Here is a 26,842-nt window from a genome sequence, read left to right on the forward strand (position 1 = left end):
AAAACAAAACAAAAAAAGCCACACTGTTAAACAAGACCAATTAAGTCGGAGTCTGACTAGATACTATGCACCTGGACTTTTTCACACCTCTTTACATGTTTCTCTACATGAGTCCACAGAGAGTATCTTGGGATATCTGAATAAAAAAAAAAGCAATGAGATCTGCAACCTTTTTTTCCCAGCACTGATTTTTGGGTAAGACTTTCCAATAAAGTAACATTTGATAATCGTTAACATGAATTAAACAATGAAAAATACCTCTATGTTAATGTTAATTTCAACATCTAATACATTATTCAAATTAAAAGATTTTTTTGGTAACACTTTACAATAAGGTCTCATTTGTTATCATCATTTAATGCATTAACTGTGAACTACAAGTGAGCAAAATCTTACAGCATTTATTAAACTTTGCTAAAATTAAAATGCTAATGCTAATAAATTAAAAATGCTAATATTCATGTTAGCTCACAGTGCATTAGGTAACTTAACAGACGCACATTTTGATCTTAAAAATGTATTTCAATATTAAAAATGTTGAGATTAACAAGCAAAAATACTGTAAAGTGTTACCAACTTTTTGTATCCATGTTATGTTAACATTTGATGCATCAGAGATAGACTAAAAATAATTGGATTTTATTAACTTAAATTAATAAAGTAATGAATACTGTAATAAATGTATTGCTCATTGTTAGTTAATGCATTAATATTAAATAACGGAACCTTATTGTAAAGTGTTACCGATTTTTGGTTATGGTAAATGCAAAAAAAAAAAAAAAAAATGTGTTGACAAACATGTAAAGGCCAGTTCACAAAGAACTATAACTATAAAGTTGCAATAATTGCTCAAATCCTGTGAGAATAGTAAAGTATACAGCGCAATAACAAAAGTAACACGGCGGAACAATTTTGTTGGAATCACTTTCAAAATGTTTTCTTTCTCTAGTTGATGAAAAATAAAAACATTGACAGCCATTCAGAATCCACAGACTGTAAAGAGCTTGAGAATTTAAAGCTAAGTATAACACACGCACAATTTTTTCAATATCATCCGTTGGTGAGGAAGCTAATAGTTAATGTTACAGACAGTTACCTCTATACTTATCATTCTTGGTGGGCTGACATACTGCACTTTTATTTGTAGATGAAAAATATGTACAAATGTGTAATAAACGAAGAAAAGGTGTTCCAAATCAGCAGAAATAAGCAAAGCTATCGGAGTGTTCTATGCTTCTGTCTTGTAGTATGCGCTTGCCTTTAGCCAAAATTCACGGCTAAGTGAATTAATGGAGCTTAATTATCAGCAGATCTACAAGAAGATTTCTCAGCATTGGAAGACTTGGGTAAGCCCTTTACATATATTTGACTTATTCTCAAATTCATGAACATATAGCAGACCTTTCAACTGAGCAACAGCATCCATCATCTTCCATCACAGGAGAAGCAGAATGCAAGTGAACTTCAAGAAAACTCACTGGTAGTGAACACCCGGAGGAGTCCAGAGAATACAAAGGGAGTCTGCAGTGAAAGGCTGCTGATTGCGGCAACCCTTTTAACCAACCAAGACTATCTTTAAATCAAAACCACACAGCAGACCTGGCTCTTATTTTAGCTGAGTGCCATTAAGAAGTGGCTGGCCTGAAAAAGAATATTCTGTTCAAAGAGCCACTCATCAGATGACCCGGTTCCTTTCTCTCATCTCCCAGTCTGGTCATGCCTTCTTGTATGCTCTCTTTGTGTCATGTCAAAACATTAAGGGCATTCAGCAATTCACAAAGATCCATAAGGGAGATGCAAAAGACTAAACCTTGTCTGCTTTCTTAGTGTAAAGGCCACAGTGTGAAAGAAGTCAAAATATTAGCATAGACAGATAGCGCTTCACCCTATAGTGCAGGAGGGGGATTCTGGCGTTTCTCGCGTGGAAATGGACGTTGTGGAAAGGGTGTGAGAGGACGAAAGCTTGCACATTATCCACTGTATTTCCTGCTTTTTTTTTTTTCTTTCCCTTCCTTCTAATTTTATCAAACCCTTTCCTCTGTATCCCAGAGTGACCTACAAAATTCATAAACTCAAAAACCAAATCTAGCAAAACCAAAGAGTCAGTGCATCACCGTCCTGAAGCCTTAATTGTACAACAGGTGACAACAACTACTCAAAACAAGAGGCACATTGCTTAGAGACAGTTTTTAAACTTGCAAACTGACCTCTGTCTGTTCTGGAGAAACCTCCCTCCCTCCTTCTCCCAAGCAAAACTTTATTTGACAACAGATATTACATAAACACATGGAGCAATAGATGGCATTACAAACCCTGTAAAACAAGTTACATAATATTACAGATGATGCTGAAACTTTTAAACGCAAGACCCTGAACTCAAATAGGAGCCCCAATCTCCAAGTTTATAAAGCATTATAAAGTAAAAGTATTTGCTTATTTGTGCATAATAAATTTTGTATAGGCATGTGTTCATATGCTACAGTTGTTTTCATTTGTTCAATCGCCTGAGGTTGCAGAAATGGTTGAAAAGTTCTGCTATTGCTATTGTTTTGTGTACGTTGTGTTTGAAATAAACTTCATGAGGAGTTTAAGAGCAAAGAAAACGACCCTTTGACAAACTTGCATCGGCTGTAGTCGGTGCTAACATGTGCTTGTCTCGCGCCGTGCACGCGTTGCACATAAATCTGTACAAATTAATAATTTCACACTTACAGCGTGCCAACCCGGTTAATATTTCCCGAAAATGGCTATTAAAAAGGCGAAAACTCTAAACGGATATTGGCGGGTACTTCACGTGGATTTAAAGCCCTAATGGGAGGCGGCGGTGGCAAAGGCTGAGCGCCGATTGTTAGCTAGCTAAGCTAACGTGCTAGGTTAACCGCTATCAGATGTTCCAGCTGCCTTTGATGACACGGGCACAAAATAGAGCATTGTATATTATAAATGTTATTATCGTATGACAATCGGATGAACATATTTACAAAAACCAGCTTGTCTTAATTGTCCAGGTGTAGGTGTGCTAATAGTGTTAGCTTAAGCTAAACCTCCTGTCGCTAACCGGCTAAACAACAGCGAAACAAGAGAAAAACAGAATAAATACTACTAATACGTATGAGTTTAGTGATCGTTATTAATCTGGAACACCAATCGATTTCGGATATATATAAACACACCGTATAAACTGTGTAGTAAATCATCCAATGCATTCAGAGGGCAACAACAGCGTTTTTATCAGCTGTGAAGTTACATTTTCATCAAACAAGAGAAAAATGTTTCATTTATAAATTCTGAAGTGCGTGTCAACTCAGCGAGTACAATAAAAACAAGCAAGCAAAACAGGGGAAGAGCAAAAAGGCAGTTGCTCGAGCTTTTCTGTATTAGGTTTGTTTTATGCAGCTACAAAACTCTACTAAACACTGTGTATTTAATGTGTCCTGTATCTTGGGTTAGAATAGTTTACCTACAATAACAACAGTTTCGGAAGTGCGCATGAGGATGATTTGTATTATGATATCAGTGAAACACTGCCGTTTTAAATACCATGCAACCTGCTTCTACAAATGGGCACCCTGAACATAAGCAGCGGTACATATATTTAGTATAAACACGAGAAAAGGCCACGCAATCAGCTTCATATGTCCAATAACTGCATGATGTTGTGTATTGAAGCTGATCACATGGCCCATTACTCCTACAATATCAGCCTTGCATGGTCAAGTTTGCGTTTCTGCAAAACACTGTGTTTAAACAAGATGTTTTATTAGACAAATGCATGTATTTACCCTGGAAACTGATGGAAAGACGCACAAAAAAGCTCCTGTGTACAGAAGGACAGTTAGTTCCCCCAGATATCCTATCCAGAGTCCAGTTACGGTCACCGGTCTCTCCTCTTCTCCTCTCCGGTTTGCCCGAAAGAAAGATGAAACGATCCTCTGAAAACGAGTTGAAGTTTTACAAGCACAAACCAAACATTTTCATCCGATGAAATAAAGTAGGAGCGTTACGCGCACCCTTCCAATCCATGAACCAGGGAGAGCTTTCATTAATTATTTATCTTCTGTAAAAACTAAAGTCCCCCTGGAATAATATGTGGCCGATCTAAAGAACGCTAGGGATACAGGCACACGACTCCGACGCTTCTCCGTTAAAGCGCGATCGCCTTTATCCAACTGATTCCTGTACGACTCCCTGTCCACCGATGATGGCGTCACCGTGTCGTCCAGGAACGTCACCATCGCTCGCGTTCCGTGTCTCTTAAATAAGACGTCATTACGTTGCCCATGCATGCGGAGTGCGGACTGTTAGGGGCCGAAAAACATTTTAGATTACAACGCTTTCACTTTAAAACACGGCTTTACTTGTTATAAAAGCAATACCTTCTGGTAAAAAAATATTTTTTGTTTGTTAGTGATGTTGAATTCAAGAATAAACTCTGCACTAACGAATAATTTTTGTAATCAAAACTTGCTACCCTTAGGCTAATATATTTTATGGAAATACTGTTAAATATTTTAGAACAGCCAATTTAAGATTTAATTTTGAAAACGTGCCTTGTCATTTCTGTAGGCCTATTTTCTCTTCTAAAGATAAAGAACATATATTTCTCTTGTGCAACATGTTTCAATGAAACTTTTTGAGCTTCTTGTTTCATGTCAAGTTCTTATTGATAATAGACTTTTGCTTTTTTGTTATTGTTAATAGATAGATAGATAGATAGATAGATGCTGCAGTGGTCAATCTCAAAGGAATTTCAGCAGAAAATATAGTATTTTATTTATTTATTTTTTACCCTTCACTGCAATTTTTTATTTTTTAACATCATCCTTTTATTCATTGTCACTAGCACTTTTTTATTATTTTTTAAAAAGTTCATTTATGTTGTTTCTATTATGCATGTTATGTTGTATTGCACATTTTTCAGATTCAAATCGGTCAGATAAAATACTTCACATAGCTCAACAGTAAAAAAAAAGAAAAAAAAAAAGAAAAGAAAGAAAGAAAGAAAGCCTAATAGTGTAAACTGAATGCAGATAAGCTGCTAAAAGCCCTACAATCTAAAAGTACAATAAATATAATTTAAACTGTTTTTAGATAATAACTAACAGAGCAATCTATAATATGTGATCATTAATGCACGAGTACAGGTCAACACATTCAAAACCTAAATGTATCTGCACGCATTACCCTGATCAACAGGGTTTTAAAGCCAAACAGATCAGACAAGACTGGAGGAGGAACAATCTAATGAGTTCCATCTGGTGTTGTTTTCCACCACTGTTATACTGAAGTGCAACTGTTCTGCTGGACCACATGACAGCAGGACTGCTCTTGCCTATAGTAAAAGGTTTCACTCTAAGGTAAACAATGTTCTTTCATATTCCCATATTCCAGACCTTTGGCATTAGTTAATGCACTCAGTAGAAGCTATTTAAGGTAGAACCAAAAAAAAAAAAAAAAAAGGTTCACTTTATTGAATAAGTGCAGCATGAAAAAAAAGGTCTTTAACTTCTACAGTATATGCTCATGTGTAGATTATTGTTTATTTAGGAATAATGTGTTAACTTAAGTGTATTTTTTGTCAACTGAAATTACCAACTTATTTGCTGTCTTTTAGATGCAGTATTATGGGTAAAGTGGTACATAAATAAAAATCAATTTCAAATAATTGCAGTTCTCTTGAACTTTTCACTTATCAAATCCTGAAAAAAAAGTATCACGGTTTGGACAAAAATATTAAGCAGCATAACTGTATAAACTGTGATAAAAATAAGGATCATGTGACACTAATGACGGCTGAAAATTCAGCTTTTAGATCACAGAAATGAATTACATTTCAAAATATTCAAATAGAAAACTTTTTTTTTAAATTGTAATATTTTACAGTATTACTGGTTTTACTGTATATTTGATCAAATAAATGCAACCGTGGTGAGCATAAGAGAATTCTCTCAAAAACAGTAAAAATCTGTGCATGTAATGAGAACAACACATATGAACACAAGAACAATGATAACAGAAGTTCCTCTTTTAATATATATATATATATATAAAAACATAGCATGAAATGTGTTGGTGTTTTCTCGAGAATTAGTGATGTATATGGAAATATATAAATTGTAAACACACACTTGCAATACAGCAAAATGTAAAAAAAGAATGCAACAAATGTAATAAAATTTACAAAGGTTAAAAGGTTAACATCTTATAATTTAAATGGAATCATGAAATACATCTTAATATTTAAAATTTGATGGCAAAATCATTATTACATGATAAAGAAACAAAATTGTTTATAATCTTGTTGTACTCCATCAAAAAGTGGTGAAAATATCAATATCAAAATGACACAGAGGATCATGTCAGATTCCAGTAGAATTGTTGTATCCCGTTCAGTGCAACAGACAGAAAAACATTTTTGTTTTTTGTTTTTTCTTTTGTTTTTTTTTCTCTTTTTTTGTGCTGTCAAATCAATTACAAACTTTTGATAGATGTGATTAATCAATTTGACAACACTAGGGTTTTTTTTTTATCCAAATGGCAATGTTCTTCACACAGCAATCTTTACTATTTTACAAATATGTTTTTAGCATAAAGTTATAGCGTTATGAAACATAATGTAAAAGCATTTCCCTTATAAGGAACTAAATGCACCTAACTATACCTCAACAAGTACACTGTGCAACATTGGATAAGAGGACACATGAGGACGCTGCTGAAAACAGCATCAGGTCCACAGCAGGTACCTGTAAAACAAATGTGGGAAAAAAATGATTAATACAAATATGTTCCAAACTATACTGACTATGTTGCTGTGAAATCTATAGACTTATAATATAAAGACATATCTATAGACATATAAAGTCTGCATGAAACGGAAGATGCAATCATCTGTTCTTCCCTATTTTGACGTATATCCAAGTGAAACAGCTTCTCGAAGAGAAACAAATGTAGGGTGAGACTTGATTTTGATTGGATCATTGGATGGGTGTGGTTTGCTATTCATGTGATGTCATGTGATTGACAGGTTGACCCGCCCTCAAACTGGTGAACACGTCATCGTAAAAGAGAAGAGATGTTGCTGCGAGAGAGTCTTTTTGATTAAAGATTATGAGGGAAACAAGAATATCAAAAAATAATAATGTGCAATAAATACCGCAATATTCCGTTTAAAGGGTTAGTTCACCCAAAAATGAAAATAGTGTCATTTATTACTCACCCTCATGTCGTTCTACACCTGTAAGACCTTCGTTAATCTTCGGAACACAAATTAAGATATTTTTGTTGAAATCCGATGGCTCAGTGAGGTCTTCATAGGGAGCAATGACATTTCCTCTCTCAAGATCCATAAATGTACTAAAAACACATCTAAATCAGTTCATGTGAGTTCAGTGGTTCAATATTAATTTTAAAAAGTGACGAGAATATTTTTGGTGCGCCAAAAAAAACAAAATAACGACCTATTTAATGATGGCCGATTTCAAAACACTGCTTCAGGAAGCTTCGGAGTGTTATGATTCTTCTGTGTCGAATCATGATTCGGATCGCGTGTCAAAACGCCAAACTGCTGAAATCACGTGACTTTGGCGCTCCGAACCGCTGATTTGACACACTGATTCATTTGTGCTCCGAATCTTCCTGAAGCAGTGTTTTGAAATCGGCCATCACTATATAAGTCGTTTTTTTTTTTTGTTTTTTTTTTTTTGGCACACAAAAAATATTCTCGGCGCTTTATAATATTAATATTGAACCACTGTACTCACATGAACTGATTTAAATATGTGTTTAGTACATTAATGGATTTTGAGAGAGGAAATGTCATTGCTGGCTATGGAGGCCTCACGGAGCCATCGGATTTCAACAAAAATATCTTAATTTGTGTTCCGAAGATGAACGAAGGACTTATGGGTGTGGAACGACATGAGGGTGAGTAATAAATGACATTATTTTCATTTTTGGGTGAACTAACCATTTAAAAAAACAATTGTCAATTTTGATCTCATGTTGACTTTAAGACATGAAACTGCAAAGAATTACGTTTCAAGATCAGATTATTTTCCTTTTGAACTCAATTCAGCGTAAACAGAGCTGTGCCCTTACTCCTGTGCTGATGTGTCCTTAGATATTATCCGTTTATGTTTATATAAACATGAATTTGTCATTCTTGACATCACCTAGCCTTTGTGTAGCTTGCTCCCCCATAGCGCTTGATACCAATCCGATCCTGGGAAAAACACAGTCTGCATGACGTAAGCTTACATTCCTGGCTTGTGGACTCTGACCCTCTGGTGTTCCCAGGGAGAGCGAGACAGAGAGTACGCAAGAGGGAAAAAAAAGAGGCCCTCCTCATTTCTGGCCCGGTCTGAGCCGTGCTTCCACGCATGCCTGCTGTAATGACTACCAGATGTCGATGCTGGCAGCACCGACCCGGGGGTCAGAAGTCAGCAGGCACAGCTATTCTGCTCCTCGTATGCAGCCTCATCAAAACAAACTTGACAGTCTGTGTTTGTGTCTGCATTAGTAAGCAAGTGATTGTTGTTGGGTGTTTTTGTAAGAGCCGTTCACACCTCTGTGCTGATTATGTGGAGGTCAACAGACAATGCTGCTGTTTATTATTCTGTTAGACTGCCACTTCAAAACTATTTGACAATTTAGTCACTTGACAAGAGTCAATGTATCACTAAAAGTGTATTCATGTCTTGGCTTTGCAGTGTTTTTAGAAAAACAATGGGTGTCGTTTCACTTCAAAAAGAAGTAGGGATGCACAAACATGAAAAGCCACAATATATATATACGATTATAGTTTTTAATTACTTAATTATTTAAATAATTTAATTGTGAATTATGTCAAATAAATGCTGTTCTTTCGGATTTTCTATTCATCAAAGAATCCTGAAAAAAATGTGTGATGGTTTTCACAAAAATATTTATCAGCTGTTTTCAACATTGATAATAAAAAATGTTTCTTGAGCATTAAATCAGCATATCAGAATGATTTCTGAAGGATCATGTGATTCTGAAGACTGGAGCAGTGATGCTGATTATAATAATTATTATTATATTCACATTTATTGAGTTCCACAAACAGTGTGAATGTGAAATGAAACACAAACGAAGTGGACTTAAAGGGTTAGTTCACCCGAAAATAAAAAATTATGTCATTTATTACTCACCCTCATGTCGGTCCACACCCATAAGACCTTCGTTCATCTTCTGAAGACAAATTAAGATATTTTTGATGAAATCCGATGGCTCAGCATTGCCAGTAAGACAATTAACACTCTCAATGCCCAGAAAGCTACTAAAGACATATTTAAAACAGTTCATGTGACTACAGTGGTTCAACCTTAATGTTATGAAGCGACAAGAATACTTTTTGTGCGCCAAAAAAACTAAATAACGACTTTATTGAACAATATCTAGTTATGAGCGATTTCAAAACACCGCTTAATGAAGCTTCGAAGCTTTACAAAACTTTTGTTTCGAATCAGTGGTTCAAAGCACGTATCAAACTGCCAAAGTCACGCCCCCCAGTGGTGAACCATTGAAATTTCAAAACACTTATGACGTAACGAATACTCGTTTACTGAAATCATGTGACTTTGGCAGTTTGAAACACACTCCGAACCACTGATTAGAAACAAAAGCTTCAAAGCTTCATGAAGCAGTGTTTTGAAATTGTCCACCACTAGATATTATTGAAAAAAGTCGATATTTATTTTTTTGGGCACACAAAAAGTATTCTTGTCGCTTCATAACATTAAAGTTGAACCACTGTAGTCACATGAACTGTTTTAAATATGTTTTTAGTAGCTTTCTGGGCATCTGAAAGTGTTAATTGTCTTGCTGGCAATGCAGGCTTCACTGAGCCAACGAATTTTATAAAAAAAAAAAATATCTTAATTTGTGTTCCAAAGACGAACGAAGGTCTTATGGGTGTGGCATGACATGAGGGTGAGTAATTAATGACAGAAATTTTATTTTTGGGTGAACTAACCCTTTAAAAGTGTTAAATGAGTCCAGATACAAATGTATTCTTTCTTTCTTTCTTTCTTTCTTTCTTTCTTTCTTTCTTTCTTTCTTTCTTTCTTTCTTTCTTTCTTTCTTTCTTTCTTTCTTCACTTTTTGGTGACTGAAAGAAATCTGAGTAACTCTTTACAGTAAGGTTTTTATTAGTTAACTACATTAGTTACAATGAACAATACTTCTACAGCACTTACTAATCTTAGTTAATGCTAATCTCAACATTTACTACAGTTTATGATCAAAATTAATATCTGTTAACATTAGTTAATGCAGTAACACTTTATTTTACAGTGTCATTGTTACATGTTACATAAAGTTACTATAGTATTAACTATAAACTATGCATAATTACATGCAACTAACCCTAAACAAAACCAAACCCTAATCCTAACCCTACAGTAAGTACATGTAGTTACTTAATATTTCTCAGTACATAAATGTATGATTACAGAGTAACAAAGACACCTTAAAACTAAGTGTAACTGAAGATGTTGCTCATTGTTAGTTCATGTTTAGTTAATGCATTAACAAATGAGACCTTATTGTAAAGTGTTCCCAAAATCTGAAAGAGCAGCAGAATGTGGACAAAACATTCATTTGCAAACAAAAGTCATTGCTTCATAGTTTGCAGTTTTTGCGCATTATGTTTCAGTGTTATTGTATGTCTTTTGTTTTTTTCCCTGGAGATAAGCAGCAGCAATATGATATGTTTATCATATCACAGTTCAAACTGCAAATGTTCTACATGACAAAATAATGACAATATGGCATTCTGGCCAAATTTTGCAGTCGTAATGATCGGGGAACGCTGTTGTGTACTGTAGCACTTGACTAGACTCTGAGGGGCATTCCACTGGAAAGTAAAGTAAGAGGTAACCTTATGTCATTTCACAGTTCCAGGAAATGATACCTTACACATTACATTACAGGGTGTGACACACGCAAACACATTTCTTCGTGCTTTGTCTTGCACCACTTCTCTGTGTTTCGCATAAAAATGGGCACAGTTTTACCATGTCCAGTTCTGCTGGCCCCCATTATTTTTCAAATGTCTAACCCTCCACAACGCCCAAGAGAAAAGCAAAGTTTCATGTTACTGATGAACCCAACGGCTGCTCTGTGTATTTTGCATATACTGTACATTTTTAAAAATGTTATTACAACCATTTATGTGACTCTTCTTCATTACTTGTAAACTATCTGAATGAAAAGTATGAAATGCAGTGAAATATGACGCGTGAATGTAAATCATCAATAAATGCACAACATCTGTCACAGATCTGTCCTGAAAAATTAAATATTTGGAAACTAGTACAATGGCTTTCCTGTTACTAACCGCTAGACAGCTGTCCAAGCCAATACTGTACTGCGAATATGCTCCGACTTTGTTCTAGAAATTGTGTAGCTTTCCCAGGTTTGGACTACATCTTGCATAAAGGAGGGAATAATAAGTCTAGTGTACTCACTGAAAAGCTATTCATTATATTTGGCCAATGTCCACCTTCTTGCCTCCATCTGCAAGCAAACGATGAAAGAACAGATTCTTTATGTTAAAAGCATTAAACAAAATATGTTCCACTTCTTAATTATCTTATCATATGGAAATAGATCATACATTTACACAACTACATCACTTCACACACTTTCGCAGCATTGTTCACAGTGCAAACAACTTTAAACCTATAAATACAGTCTATTTGTATGGATGTTTTGAACCTTAATGTTGAAGCTGTGGTTAAAAAAAGTTGTTTAAGTGTGAATAAGGTTTTTTTTTTTTTTTTTTTTTTTTTTAAATGCCTAAAGAGCAACTTTCATGCAGCTGAGCAAGTTTCTTTGAGCATTTGAATGTTTGTAACGCAATTGCTCCCCCTGCTGGTCAAAGCACAAACTTTAGTAAATTCACTAAAACTGAAGCATGTTGAAATTCAAGTTAAAAAAATTAATGTAATACACTCAGTATAATAATGCTGTTTTTTAGCAGAAACATTTAAGATCATATATATGTTTAAAAAACAAAACAAAACAAAACAAAAAAAACCCCCACCAATTTATCAAGATGTTGCATGTTCCAATTTACGTGTATGTTTTTTTTTTAGAACACCAGACTGCGATTCTCTCGAGCATTGGATTAATCACTATAAATGTGCAATATCTGAGACATGCAGAGCCCAGATATGGACCGTGACTCAGAGTCAGAGGACGTTACTAATAGATGTTTAAGTGGTCACCTTTTGATATCCAGTTTTCTAGATCTTCCATTTCCAACTCCATCACTGATGGGATATCATCCTCAAACATGGGCCTGAGAACAAGAAAAGACCAACACATGTGTTTGTGGGCTGTTTATTATGAAAAGGAAGTTGCTTTTGTCTGCTATGGCAGATTTTTATCTTTAAAGAGGAACTCTTTCACTAACCATGACCAGCTTTAGTGAAATATCATTTTGTCACATTATAAATATATGTGAACAGTCGCCAAAGCACAACAGTCAATAAACGTGTATTAGTGTGAATATTGTGCATATTATTATATCAAGGATAGGGATTATGTTGATGTTCACTGTGAATGTTCAAATTCAAAGTTCAAATATGGTGAATACTAAATAATGGGATTACTAAATAAATGACTACATAAACACAGGGAAATATGACTGTAAAGAACAACTGGATTATTATCGGAAGTTATCAAAATGTAATTGCTAAATTACTGAAAACAATTAATGAGTATGTGCATTGTAAAACATTTTCAGCTGGTTAAACTTAGAAATGAAAGTTCACCTGCTTCCTTAAAAATGTGAGTTAACTCAACTTGAAGATATCCTTTGTTTCAACTCAAAAATAGTCAAGACAACTCATTACTTTAAGTTAAAAATTAAACAATCTTCAAGTTTAGTTAACTTGTGTTTATTTGAGTTAACTCACATTTTTAAGGCAGCAGATGAACTTTCATTTCTACATTTAACCAGCTGAAAATGTTTTACAGTGTGGTCATAAATTAATAATCACCTGAAAACTATTAGTATTGCAATCATGTAATGCTTTAAAAAGTTTTGAAATATTTTTTAGAATTTTTTTTTTAATGGTTTTGTGTTCTCAAGGTCTGATAACATCCAGTTTTGCACCTCTGGTTAGCCACAGATTCACTCAGATCATAAAAAGGACTAAGCAACATATTAACCAAACTACTAAAATGCAGGCATATATCACTGATTATGCATGATTAGAGTCACAGAACATGCTCTTAAAGTGTATACTTACATTGGAACCTTTTCATGGTCTTCATGATCCAAATAAGGATCTTCTTTTGTGCCTTCATATAAAAAAATAAATTAAAAAAAAGATGCGAAAAGACATTAAACAGTAATTTTCTTCATTTTTTAAGACTTCAGTTTCAGGTACCTTCAAAGGAACTAATAGGAAACTGTAAATAATGTAAGGAGAAAGGAAATAAACATTTTTTTTTAGTTTCATAGTGATGGATGGCAAAAACTATGTTGCGAAAATGTAATTAAAATTGTAATTTTTAAGTGTTCTCATTTTTTATTTGCAAAATAAAAATGAATCTGGAGTTTACAAATGCTGCCTAATGGGTTTAAACTACTCTGGTCCATTCAGATTTTCCCCCTAACATACCGTTATCATATTCACCATCTAGTTTCATCTACCACTGGATAGTTCTCAGGAAGGGTAAATATTTGTGTTTTTCAGATAGCCTAAATATGTAAACACCACCTAACTGATGCATTTAGCTGGTTATTTGTATAGGTCTGTTTGAATGCATCCGGACATACCAGCAACTTTTATTCTCCCCCTGCGGTAGATCATGACTACACACACGATCACAGCGACGATGACGAGTGTGAGAACCAGGGGTATGATGATCATGATGACCAAGGTGAGATCATCTTTGACTGCATCTGTATCTGTCCCAATTGTCGGCCCTGATTCCTCATTATCAACAGAGCCACTGTTTGGTGTGGAGCCTAAATCCATAGACGCAATTGCATAAGATTTAAGTAAAGGATGATTTCCTGAACCTGAAAGTCACAGTATAAGATGATCACACAAAGCTGTGAAATGCTTATTTCAGCTTGAGGTTAAGCACATGAAAAGTTTAATGCATACCCTGGTTGCTCCCATCTCCAGATCCAGCTGCATCCCCATTATTCTCTATAAAGAAATAAATGAATAATGAAAATACAAATAAACAAACATCTACACTTAAAACATTTTATACATTTGATCTCTGTATATGACTTATATGGCTTATGAACTACAAAATATTTTTTGCTACATATTACAGCTGTAAAAAACAAAAACAAAACAAAAAAATGGTATTGATACTGTAATTACAATAAACAGCCTTTGCTGACAGTACTTTACTGTGAAATTACAGTACAGCTATAAAATGAAAAGACATTGTTGAAACAGTAAAATTGTGGTAAATGGCTAGAACCAGTTCTACCAGTATTTTACCTTATTTTAAGGTAAAATACAACCAGTTCTACCTTATTTTACAGGTAGAACCAGTAAAATGGTTCTATTTTAAGGTAGAACCAGTTCTACCTTATTTTACAGGTAGAACCAGTAAAATGGTTCTATTTTAAGGTAGAACCAGTTCTACCTTATTTTACAGTCCTGTTTCGCATGTACCCCTGAACCTACCCCTAAACCTAATCTTAACCCATGTTGTTAACTTACTTTCTTGGTAAGTAAATTGTAAGTACATTGAAAGTGCACATACTGTGAAATAAAGTGCAACCCTTTTTTTTTTTTTTTTTACAGGTAATTTTGCTTAGAGGTTTTCAAACTGGGGACCACAAAGGGTTCACAAAATTTGAGTGAAAAGAAAAAGATTTTACGAAATGGCTGATTTTACAAAATTTTAGGGCTGTCAAAGTTAACATACAAAATACTTTAGAACAATATTTACTGTAAAAAGATCATTACAAATAAATCTGAACTGTAACTTTATTTTCAGGTTTTATATATCCAACAGTACTTTAATAGTGGGTAGAAAAATTACATGCTTAATAAATACTTTCTAGATAATATTTTAATAACTGGCTTTAGCAAAGTGAAAAAAAAGGCCATTATTTAATATTTTAACATACATTAATATTCAAAAGCTTTGGGTCAGTAAGATGTTTTTGTAAAAAAATAATGTTTCTGAAAGAAGTCTCTTACGCTCAGCAAAGCTACATTAATTTGATCTAAAGTACAGTAAAAAAACAGTAATATTGTGAAATATTATTACAATTTAAAATAACTGTTTTCAATTAGGGCTGGGCGATATATCGCATGTGATTGTCACACGCATTTCTTCAGTAAATCCGTTTCCCTGATTACCGCTAAATAGCCATCACCTGCTTTCAATTAATTTAAATGAAATAAAAATAAATAATACAAATTAAATTAAAAAATAATTGACAATCATCATTAATAAATGAAAATGACAAAAAATAGACAGAGCCGTAGTTCACTGACAAGCCACGCAATATCGCGTTCATTATCGAAGGTGATTCATCTGCGATAATGAACGCGATATTGCGTGGCTTGTCAGTGAACTACGGCTCTGTCTATTAAATGCCGCTACATTTGAAAGCAGGTGATGGTGATTTAGCGGTAATCAGGGAACCGGCTTTACTGACGAAATGCGCGTGACAATCGCATGCGATATATCGCCCAGCCCTATTTTCAATTTTAATATATTTAAAAATGTAACGTCCTGTGATGGCAAAGCTGAATTTTCAGCATCATTACTCAGTGTCACATGATCTTTCAGGATCATTTTAAAATAGTTTGTTGCTCAAGAAACGTTTCTAATTGTTATCAGTGTTGTGATGCTTAATTGGTTTTGTTTTCAGTGTTCATTGATAAGGAGAAAGTTCAAAAGAAGAGCATTTTAGAATTATTATTTTTTTTTTTTTGTAACATGTCTTTACTGTTGCTTTTGCATCAATTTAATGCATCCTTGTTGAATAAAAGTATTAATCTCTTTAAAAATAACAATAATAATAAAGTAAAATCATACATCCCAAACATCTGAACAGTGTATACATTATAAATTGTTTTTTGTACATAAAAATATATAAATACTTTAATATCATATCTATTATTGTCAAATGTAATTACAACAAATGCTTACCTGGGTCTTCAACTCCTGGTTGTGAAGTTACTACATTGACTGTTAAATGTATAAACAGATCAGATTAATTTCTGAGAGGAGGTGAGTGCTCATGCACTACACTTCTTCTTTAGATGGATAAACCCATTCTAAACAACTGTGACAGGCATAAAGTACAAAATATTGCTTCAAACACAAATTCATTGTTTGTTCCATGGCAGTGGAACATTAACCATTCAGGACTAAAGCCTAGTCTGCATCACATCACATACAATAAAATACAAATTAGGTGTTTAAAGCAGATACTCACCTATATCCTCCTCTTCTTTCTCTTCTTCACACTGAACTATAATGACATGCAACTAAATTAATTTACATGTTTAAGAATTGACTGTAAAGAACCTTCATTTGATTTTTCCACTGAGGATTAGTTGAGACCCATTGCAGTTCAGAAGAAAGATGTTATCTGAACATCAGTCTCTGAATCTACCTGACAGAGATTACAAACATTCCTTGTCCTTTCTCATGAAATTCATCCATGTTTTTTTTTTCTCTTTTTCTTTTAAAAAGTATTTTTAAATAAACAGCACTTAAGTTTCTGTTAATGGGCAGGTACAAAAAACTTTTAAATACACATAATGTATATAATGTTAATTTGAAACAATGTTAACACATAGAACTTCACTGTAAAGTGTTATCAACTTCATCTTAGCTACAACATAACTTAATATCAAAATTCATATTCCGCTACAAGAGAACTTTGAGGTAAAAAGGAGGAAACTAATAATCAGTTACAAGGAAATTAATGCCATAAACCACAAGGAAAATACATTTGTCCTGAATCAACATTATCTTTGTTCGTCAACAAAGACGAGCTGTTTTGTGTTTTGCATGAAACCAAGAGCAACTAAATGAGTCAAAGAACTAGTTATAACGCACTGTGACCATCATGTCCTCAACTTTATCATTGTCCATTGTGGTCAAAAGATACGACAGGTCATTTGAATGCACTCTTAATGTTCACATGACTCCAAGTGTTGGGTTGCCTAAGGGCCACTTACAGTGTAAAATGATTTTTGAGGACCATGACGAAGAGAGCAGACAGGACAGAGGAGAGTTACTTTAGATGAATGGGGGAAAATGGAAAGAGAGATAGAGAGACAGGATTTTACATAAAGAAAAAAAAAAAAAATCTACTACCGTGAGCACCTACCAAGTCCAGTCCGGCTAGCTGTCAATGCCAAAAGCAGGAATAGTATCAGATTCATCTCCCAGAGTCCTCGGTGGAAGTACTGGCCACACTATAGGTAGACAGAGACACAGACTCATTGCATGGTGACTAGGGGCTAACACGCCTTCATGACATCCTGCTTCCTCTTTCAGACCTGATTCACCTACCTACGAAAAAAACACCACCCTCTCGTTCTCTCCCTCGGATGTGATGCAATCAAACAGTGAGCTTGTTACCACAAGCCAAGCTGTTCCTCAGTTAGCTGTGAAAACACATTCCTGCATATATGGTATGTGACCTAACCAAAAACCAGAGAAAAAAAAGAGAAGTGCCAAAAGAGCTGAGTAAACAGAGGCAGCTTTAAACTCAAAGACTTTAAACAGACTGAAGTAAGAAGAGACTGTAAAGAGTTTGAGTCTGCACTGCTACAGCTGTTTTTATCACTTATAAAAATGGAATTACAAAAAGAACTGTGACTATGTACAGTATGAATATAGATTTTTTTTAGATGTCAAACATGATGTCAGAAATAATTGACTGTTATTACAAATTGTTAAAATAAGTTATGTACCTTTCTAAACCCTAAACAGAGTGTGCGGGGCAGGTGGCGGGACGGAAGCCCCTTCTGTTGTGAGGTCTGTTTCAAATAAAACAAGTGAAAATATAGCCAAGGCCGCTACTGCCACAACATCATGTTTTGATCAAGCCTGTCACCATTGTGTGATTCAGTAATATTCAGTTATAATAATAATAATTAAACAATATTGTGCTGCAATTAAATACTTGATGAAGATGGGAGGTATCATATCAGGGTCTGCTCAACCTCCTGGAAAACCTTGAAAACAAAGAGAAGCAAAATATAAATACTTTGGGACGTCTGACTTTTACAGTGATACTACTCTTACTAGTACCAGTACTCTTACTACACTCTTGAATTATAAAACCTGATGTCGTTGGTGCATGAGACAAACATAAAGTCATGGAAACGCAGCCATTAAATGAATAAGAGAAAATTTAGTTAGGTATAACTAAATGGATCATATTTTCAGCACTATTCTAAACTACAGCATACTGTTTGCGAATCTACCACCCATGTCCTAAGAGCAGAAATGTTTTGCAGCGCATGCGCAGTTCTGCACACTAGCAACACGCACGCGCAGTTTTCCTTCGCTTCTCGCGCCAAACTCGACCTGTGGAAGTGTCAAACATGGTAAGAACTTAAATTATTGCATTTAATAATTGTATTATTGTTAGGGAAAGTCGCTTATATGAATAAACTGCGCTAAGGTTTGCATAGCTGTGTTAAACAGGTCGAATAATTCTTGATTGTGTTGAGATCTGTAACACCCTAAGAGTTACGTGTTTGATCTGTGAATACATTTGTCAAAATGTTTTTATGACAGCCAAAATACAGCGTTGTCTTTGGGTTGTTGCAGCAAAGTTAAGTTTGTTAGATTCGTTTTTTGACGAATGTTAATGTTGTTGGAAGTTTATAACATTATTAATTCATGTTCTTGTGATTTCTTATATTCTAATACGAAGCCACTAAAGCAAATATAGTTGACTAGGATGCTCAGTATTGAAACAATTTAATTTGATTTAATCAAAATTATAATATTGTCTCACACTGCCCCAATAAACACCTTCAGACCGTATATTGAATAATAAATATGTTTCTTGAACAGAAACATTATTTCTATGTTCTGACAGCAGGTTGAGGTTAATTAAAAAAAAAAAAAAAGAACTTTTGCAATCTCTTTTTTAACACTCATGCTTATAAAAACTGAAAATGAGATAATAAAGGCCCCCCTAAAAATTTAAAGTTTTGGTGACAGTTCAACAAATGGTGCTGAACATTCTGGAACACATAGTAACCTTAAAGATGTAAGAGCTGCTTTGAGATAAATCGGTTTTTGAACCAATTCTTTGAAACAAACAGTCTGAAAGAATCAGTTTGCAGAAATGAGTATGAATTTCCACCGCTAGTTCCACTCATGTCAGATACGTTTTATTTTTTTCTCAAAGATATGACACTGAAAGGGTTAATAACAAATAAAAACAACATAGCTATTCAGTAATGACAGCTGAATTATTTTTATGTTATTTATTTAATACAGAAAAATGCATAACTGTGTTCACCTTATTGATACAAAGGCTTTTATAATCCACAGTCTAAGAAGAAAGGACTTAGCTTGGAAGAGAAAAGAAGTCGTATGATGGAAATATTTTTTGAAACCGTAAGTACGCATGATTTCACATTCTCGTTTGAATATGAATTCATTAAGATTCTAAATGTTTAATTGTGACCATGTCTGAGTCTGACACAGTTCTCTAATGGTTCTCAAACTTTGGAAGAAGATATTATTTAAAGGGTTAGTTCACCCAAAAATGAAAATAATGTCATTTAATACTCACCCTCATGCCGTTCTACACCCGTAAGACCTTCGTTAATCTTCGGAACACAAATTAAGATATTTTTGTTGAAATCCGATGGCTCCGTGAGGCCACCAAAGCCAGCAATGACATTTCCTCTCTCAAAATCCATTAATGTACTAAAAACATATTTAAATCGGTTCATGTGAGTACAGTGGTTCAATATTAATATTATAAAGTGACGAGAATATTTTTGGTGCTTACGGGTGTGGAGCGGCATGAGGGTGAGTAATAAATGACAGAATTTTCATTTTTGGGTGAAGTAACCCTTTAAGATTATTTTTCTCTCTTCCAGAAAGATGTGTTTCAGCTGAAAGATATAGAAAAAATCGCCCCCAAATCCAAAGGAATCAGTAAGTTTTATCAACCTGTAATAATTTTTAGACTTATCAATGTCAGTAACATATACTATGTCACAGATAGAGGGAGCTCTAAATGACCCTGCAGATTTATTTAGAACGTATGTAATGGTAATCATCAGAAAACTGATCCTTGCCTGTTTAATTTGGATTGAAAGTGGAGGATTTCCACAGGAGGCGCCAATGTGACTAACCTAGTTGTAGAAATGCCCAGGAAGGCAGGCCAGTTGACCTGAAATTCAGGAAAAGTTCTGCCATAGAGATTTAGAAATATTTTGTAATGATGCTGAAATGTCCTTGAATATATTCTTGAAATAAATTATAATAATAAAAATAAACTGGTATAATGTTTTAAAAAAGAAAATGGTTGTTAATCAGCACATACATACCAGAGCCACTTTAAAGTGAGCATCTAGGGTTAGCAAAAAATTGGCGCAGCGGGACATTGGCACAGAGACAGGGAGACTTTTTAAATGGATTTCAATGGAGGAGAGGCTTCAGTGTGCTGAATAAACTACTTTTGTAAGTAAATGATTAATGAACCAACAACCTGTCCACTATCCTTCAGTGTATTTGCCATTAAATATTTATTTCAGGGTACACTACATTTGGAGTTTACAACAACATGCTTTTTTATAAGAGATGCTTTTTTTATAAGAGAAATCACAGACAATTTTGTGACTGATAATGTTTATAATGTTGCCATTTATGGCACAATTCATTCATTTCTTGTTTTTGCAAACAGAAATTGACATCGTAAAACACAGAAAGTAGTAGACTGTTGCAGTAATGGCACATTTTTTTAGGCCAACCCAGAAGTTTAGCATCACCCTGTTTTTTTCCATTGGCTTTTGAATTATTGCAGAAAATAAGCTCTGTATCCAACAAAAGTTTATGATTCTTACACGACTCATGATAATCTTCACAAATTAACTCAACCTTTATGAATTTTGATGTCTGAATACAATCAGGCTCATCGACTGAAAATTGCAACCAAAAGCTGCACAATGTGGCATCGTATATTATATTCCGAGTTGTTTTGCGGAAAACATAGCAATAGGACAGTGTCAGTAGAGCAGTGAGTGCAACCATTTGACGTCATCGACATAGAACGCACTGTGCACCTAAACAAAATGGTGCCACCCATTGTCCAAATCGGTCCAAATATGTCATGGATTTTTTAAATAACATAAATCTTTTGTGGGTTTTCTACTACATATTTCAGTAAGAGACATTATTTACATTATATTAATCCAAACAAATCTTAAAGGATTAGCTCACTTTCAAATTAAAATTTCCTGATAATTTACTCACCCCCATGTTCATGTCTTTCTTTCTTCAGTTGAAAAGAAATTAAGGTTTTTGATGAAAACATTCCAGGTTTTTTCTCCATATAGTAGACTTCAATGGCCTCCAGACGGTTGAAGGTCAAAATTACAGTTTCATTGCAGCTTCAAAGCATTCTACACGATCCCAGACGAGAAATAAGGGTCTTATCTAGAGAAACCATCACTCATTTTCTAAAAACAAAAAAAAAAATTATACATTTTAACCATAAATGCTCATCTTGAACTAGCTCTCTTCTTCTTCTTCTCTATTTGAATTCCAGCAGTGTAGACACTGCTAAGTGTATTACTGCCCTCCACAGATCAAAGTTTGAACTAAATTCTCATATACAGGTGCTGGTCATATAATTAGAATATCATCAAAAAGTTGATTTATTTCACTAATTCCATTCAAAAAGTGAAACTTGTATATTATATTCATTCATTACACACAGACTCATATATTTCAAATGTTTATTTCTTTTCGTTTTGATGATTATAACTGACAACTAAGGAAAATCCCAAATTCAGTATCTCAGAAAATTAGAATATTGTGAAAAGATTCAATATTGAAGACACCTGGTGCCACACTCTAATCAGCTAAATAACTCAAAACACCTGCAAAGGCCTTTAAATTGTCTCTCAGTTTAGTTCTGTAGGCTACACAATCATGGGGAAGACTGCTGACTTGACAGTTGTCCAAAAGACACAAAAGGTCATTGCAAAAGAGGCTGGATGTTCACAGAGTTCTGTGTCCAAGCACATTAATAGAGAGGCGAAGGGAAGGAAAAGATGTGGTAGAAAAAAAGTGTACAAGCAATAGGGATAACCACACCCTGGAGAGGATTGTGAAACAAAATCCATTCAAAAATGTGGGGGAGATTCACAAAGAGTGGACTGCAGCTGGAGTCAGTGCTTCAAGAACCACTACGCATAGACGTATGCAAGACATGGGTTTCAGCTGTCGCATTCCTTGTGTCAAGCCACTCTTGAACAACAGACAGCGTCAGAAGCGTCTCGCCTGGGCTAAAGACAAAAAGGACTGGACTGCTGCTGAGTGGTCCAAAGTTATGTTCTCTGATGAAAGTAAATTTTGCATTTCCTTTGGAAATCGGGGTCCCAGAGTCTGGAGGAAGAGAGGAGAGGCACACAATCCACATTGCTTGAGGTCCAGTGTAAAGTTTCCACAGTCAGTGATGGTTTGGGGTGCCATGTTATCTGCTGGTGTTGGTCCACTGTGTTTTCTGAGGTCCAAGATCAACGCAGCCGTATACCAGGAATTTTTAGAGCACTTCATGCTTCCTGCTGCTGACCAACTTTATGGAGATGCAGATTTCATTTTCCAAGAGGACTTGGCACCTGCACACAGACCCAAAGCTACCAGTACCTGGTTTAAGGACAAAGCAAACTCGCCTGACCTTAACCCCATAGAAATTCTATGGGGTATTGTGAAGAGGAAGATGCGATATGCCAGACCCAACAATGCAGAAGAGCTGAAGGCCACTATCATAGCAACCTGGGCTCTCATAACACCTGAGCAGTGCCACAGACTGATCGACTCCATGCCACGCCGCATTGCTGCAGTAATTCAGGCAAAAGGAGCCCCAACTAAGTATTGAGTGCTGTACATGCTCATACTTTTCATGTTCATACTTTTCAGTTGGCTAAGATTTCTAAAAATCCTTTCTTTGTATTGGCCTTAAGTAATATTCTAATTTTCTGAGATACTGAATTTGGGATTTTCCTTAGTTGTCAGTTATAATCATCAAAATTAAAATAAATAAACATTTGAAATATATCAGTCTGTGTGTAATGAATGAATATAATATACAAGTTTCACTTTTTGAATGGAATTGGTGAAATAAATCAACTTTTTGATGATATTCTAATTGTTTGACCAGCACCTGTACAATATTCTAGTGCAAGTATATAACAATTAGTTCAAACTTTGATCTGTGGAGGGCAGTTATACACTACACTAGTGTCTACACTGCCGAAATTCTAATAGAGAAGAAGAGAGCTAGTTCAAGATGAGCATTTATGGATAAATTGTATAATTTTTTTTTTTTCTTTTTCTTTTTTTTTTCTTCAGAAAATGAGCTATGGTTTCTCTAGATAAGACCCTTATTCCTCATCTGGGATCGTGTAGAATGCTTTGAAGCTGCACTGAAACTGTAATTTTGACCTTCAACCGTTTGGAGGCCATTGAAGTCTACTATAAGGAGAATAATCCTGGAATGTTTTCATCAAAAACCTTAATTTCTTTTCGACTGAAGTGAGAAGGACATGGATCTTGGATGACATGGGGGTGAGTAAATTATCAGGAAATTTTAATTTGAAAGTCAACTAAACCTTTAACACCAGGGGTTCCCTTTAAAAAAAATCACAGGGGGTATACACCTTTTTCCCCTTTTAAAAAAAAAATCACAGGGGGTATCCACCTTTTTCCTAACGAGTCTATTGCGTTTTAGATTATGGGAGGCACTTCCGATTTGGAGAAGTTCTACTCCAAAAGACTGAAATAAATCATTTTAAATCTTAAGGTTGTGCTACAAATAATCCTTATCCATCAGTTTGACTGAATGAGCTTTAAAATTTCTTTCATGTTCTATTTTCAGACTATTTTTCACAAAAATATCTATGGCAAGCTCTTTTCAGTCACTGCATTCTTTTTCTCTTCATTATTTTCTTTTTTTCCCTTTGTATTCCGCTTTTATAAAAAAGGAAAACATAGACTGCACATTTTTGGTCTGCTCTCCCGATTTAATTTACGATATATCCCATTAATAATTTACTGCAGTGCACTAAGTATCGCTTGTTTTTCTCCCCAAATCCTCACGTTTCTTTCCAAGTTTGTTTTCACATGGATACTTTAAAATGTAATTGTCTCTCCCTTTCACTTCTTATCCTTTTTAGCAGTGTTTTACTGGAATGTTTCTAAAGTAGGTAAATGTCAAAATGACGGAAATAAGATATTATCCCTCAGTGTTCCAGTTAGGGCTGGGCGATATATCGCATGCGATTCTCACGCGCATTTCATCAGTAAAGCCGGTTCCCTGATTACCGCTAAATCGCCATCACCTGCTTTCAAATGGAGCGCCATTTAACAGACAGAGCCGTAGTTCACTGATAAGCCACGCAATATCACGTTCATATCGCAGATGAATCGCCTTCGATAATGAACGCGATATTTGCGTGGCTTATCAGTGAACTACGGCTCTGTCTGTTAAATGGCGCTTCATTTGAAAGCATATTTTTTGCAATCGTGCCTTTGAACGATTACAAAATCGTGGCATCCGTAATCGCTATCACGATTAGAAATTCAATTAATTGTGCAGCCCTACTGTATATACACTCTCAGTAACATCTGCGGGCAATTTAGACAGGCAATTCATCTGACCTGCATGAATGTGGACTGTGGGATACACCGGAATACTCTGAGAAAACCCACAGCAACTTTTTTTCATTAAAATGTAAAGTTTTTTTTATTATTATTGTCTTAACCAAAACTTTTTTTCCTTACAAAAAAGAACATTTGCAACAAGTAAGAAATTATACAGCTTTATTGTGTTGTTATACAGTTATATGATGTAAAACAGAACTGAATTTGACAAAGCCTCATCCATAGCCATGTTATCTTGGTGACAAATTAGCAGATTTTGCAATTTTGAACACCACAAAAAAACCAAATGCTAATGTTAGCAAGGCTTAAAATTGCACATACAAGATCAGTCAAAGTGTCTCAAACTTTCAGTGGCAATGCAGCACTGGCCTGAAAGGGCAAGTGACAGTTCTCTCTCACATTGAGCTGTTCAGGGGCAGAATTGTTACTGGAGAATTTGTTTAATGTTTTTTGTCAGCCCCAATGTCGGTGAAAGACGTGTTGCAGAGTCTGGTGGATGACAACATGGTCGACACCGAGAGGGTGGGCACCTCCAACTATTACTGGGCGTTCCCCAGTAAAGCCTTGCATACACGTAAACGCAGATTAGAGGAACTGGAAATACAAGTAAGAGCATCTCTTTCTGATATCTGACAGCCCTAGCCCATCTGTTAGTGTGTGAGTGTGCGTGTATGTGCATGTGTGTTTGAGTGTTTTAAATACAATTACAAAGCAATTACTTGGTTTTGTTCAACTCCGAAACATGAAATGTGGAGTTGTCTGCTTTTGTCAAAAACAAACTTTTAATATGTATAAAAAACATACTTTCAATTAGGGCTGGGCGATATATCGCATGAGATTGTCACGCGCATTTCGTCAGTAAAGCCGGTTCCCTGATTACCGCTAAATCGCCATCACCTGCTTTCAAATGGAGCGGCATTTAATAGACAGAACTGTAGATCACTGACAAGCCACGCAATATCGCGTTCATATCGCAGATGAATCGCCTTCGATAATGAACGCGATATTGCGTGGCTTGTCAGTGAACTACGGCTCTGTCTATTAAATGGCGCTCCATTTGAAAGCAGGTGATGGCGATTTAGCGGTAATCAGGGAACCGGCTTTACTGACGAAATGCGCGTGACAATCTCATGCAATATATCGCCCAGTCCTACTTTCAATGAACTTTAATTTTGTAAGTTACCTGTATTTATTTGAGTTATTATAACTTAATCAAAATAAGCCAACTGCAGTTTGATTGATATTACTCGGAATGCACAATAAAAAAACTTGATTAATGAGAATGAACAAAAACAGAGTTATCTGTTTTTGCAAATGAACTCTTCTAATGTTAACTAATGAACCGTATTGTAAATTGTTACCATAGTTTTTCACCATATTAAGGCAACTTAATTCAACCAATTTACAGGTTTTTACTGTAGCTTTTTTTTTTTTCTGTAGAAAATGTAAAACATTTTTACAGTGTATGCATTATCATGCCGTTGATGTAGATCTTGGTAAAAATCATTCTCTTATGAGGAAGAGACTTTTTGTGCAGAAGTGTAATTAAAGTGTAATTGTGTATTGATTTCTCTTTTCTTTTCTTTTTTTTTTTTCTTTTTTTGTCTGAGTAGCATGAAGAGGGAAATCAGCGTAAAAAAGCCCTTCAGCAAGCAGTTGACAAAGCCAAAGTGGGACGTGAAGTTAATGTACGTTCATCTCTCTGTCTCTTTGAACTAGATTACTCTACAAGTGTAATGTTTGTGCGCTGTGTCTGACTACTGATTTTGTGTGTGCTTAGGATGAGAGAGAGGATCTCTTGAAGGAGCTCACAGCATTGAAAAGTCAGAGAGATCAGCTGAAGGTTGAATTGGAGAAGTACAAAGAATGTGATCCAGAGGTGGTGGAGGAGATTCGTGAGTAATATTTCTATCCTGAATATTAAGCATGGATGAAATTCTAA

General features: G+C 35.0%; 3 protein-coding genes across 4 annotated transcripts in view; 1 reads left to right on the forward strand and 2 right to left on the reverse strand.

Moving 5' to 3' along the window:
* Nucleotides 1-4,214, reverse strand: part of fbxw7 (F-box and WD repeat domain containing 7) — a 177,781-nt gene extending 173,567 nt beyond the window's left edge. The window contains exons 1-2 of the mRNA XM_048197725.1: nt 4,011-4,214; nt 3,783-3,932 (exon numbers count right to left, since the gene is read on the reverse strand). The gene's annotated coding sequence lies outside the window, so the exon portion shown is untranslated. The remainder of the gene's footprint in view (nt 1-3,782; nt 3,933-4,010) is intronic.
* A 1,793-nt stretch (nt 4,215-6,007) lies between these two features.
* Nucleotides 6,008-18,336, reverse strand: tmem154 (transmembrane protein 154). Of its 2 annotated transcripts, XM_048197730.1 has the most exons (12): nt 18,164-18,336; nt 17,952-18,017; nt 17,548-17,678; nt 17,363-17,450; nt 16,460-16,495; nt 16,171-16,209; nt 14,148-14,192; nt 13,814-14,059; nt 13,281-13,332; nt 12,252-12,325; nt 11,490-11,538; nt 6,008-6,743 (listed from the first exon to the last, which is right to left on the reverse strand). In XM_048197730.1, the coding sequence occupies exons 4-11, from the start codon at nt 17,415-17,417 to the stop codon at nt 11,504-11,506; spliced, it is 582 nt and encodes a 193-aa protein (XP_048053687.1). In that variant the 5' UTR covers nt 17,418-17,450; nt 17,548-17,678; nt 17,952-18,017; nt 18,164-18,336; the 3' UTR covers nt 6,008-6,743; nt 11,490-11,503. The 2 variants fall into 2 exon arrangements, with proteins under 2 accessions (XP_048053687.1, XP_048053688.1); XM_048197731.1 differs by lacking the exons at nt 17,548-17,678; nt 17,952-18,017; nt 18,164-18,336 and having other exon boundaries at nt 13,814-14,005; nt 17,363-17,537.
* A 122-nt stretch (nt 18,337-18,458) lies between these two features.
* mnd1 (meiotic nuclear divisions 1 homolog (S. cerevisiae)) lies at nt 18,459-26,836 on the forward strand. Its single transcript, XM_048197732.1, has 6 exons — nt 18,459-18,590; nt 19,552-19,617; nt 20,109-20,166; nt 25,358-25,506; nt 26,514-26,588; nt 26,681-26,836. Exons 1-6 carry the CDS (start codon nt 18,588-18,590, stop codon nt 26,801-26,803), a joined length of 474 nt encoding a protein of 157 aa, XP_048053689.1. The 5' UTR covers nt 18,459-18,587; the 3' UTR covers nt 26,804-26,836.
* Nucleotides 26,837-26,842: the final 6 nt, after the last annotated feature.

The sequence above is a fragment of the Megalobrama amblycephala genome, linkage group LG7 (assembly GCF_018812025.1).
Source record: "Megalobrama amblycephala isolate DHTTF-2021 linkage group LG7, ASM1881202v1, whole genome shotgun sequence".
In the NCBI taxonomy this organism is placed as follows: domain Eukaryota; kingdom Metazoa; phylum Chordata; class Actinopteri; order Cypriniformes; family Xenocyprididae; genus Megalobrama; species Megalobrama amblycephala.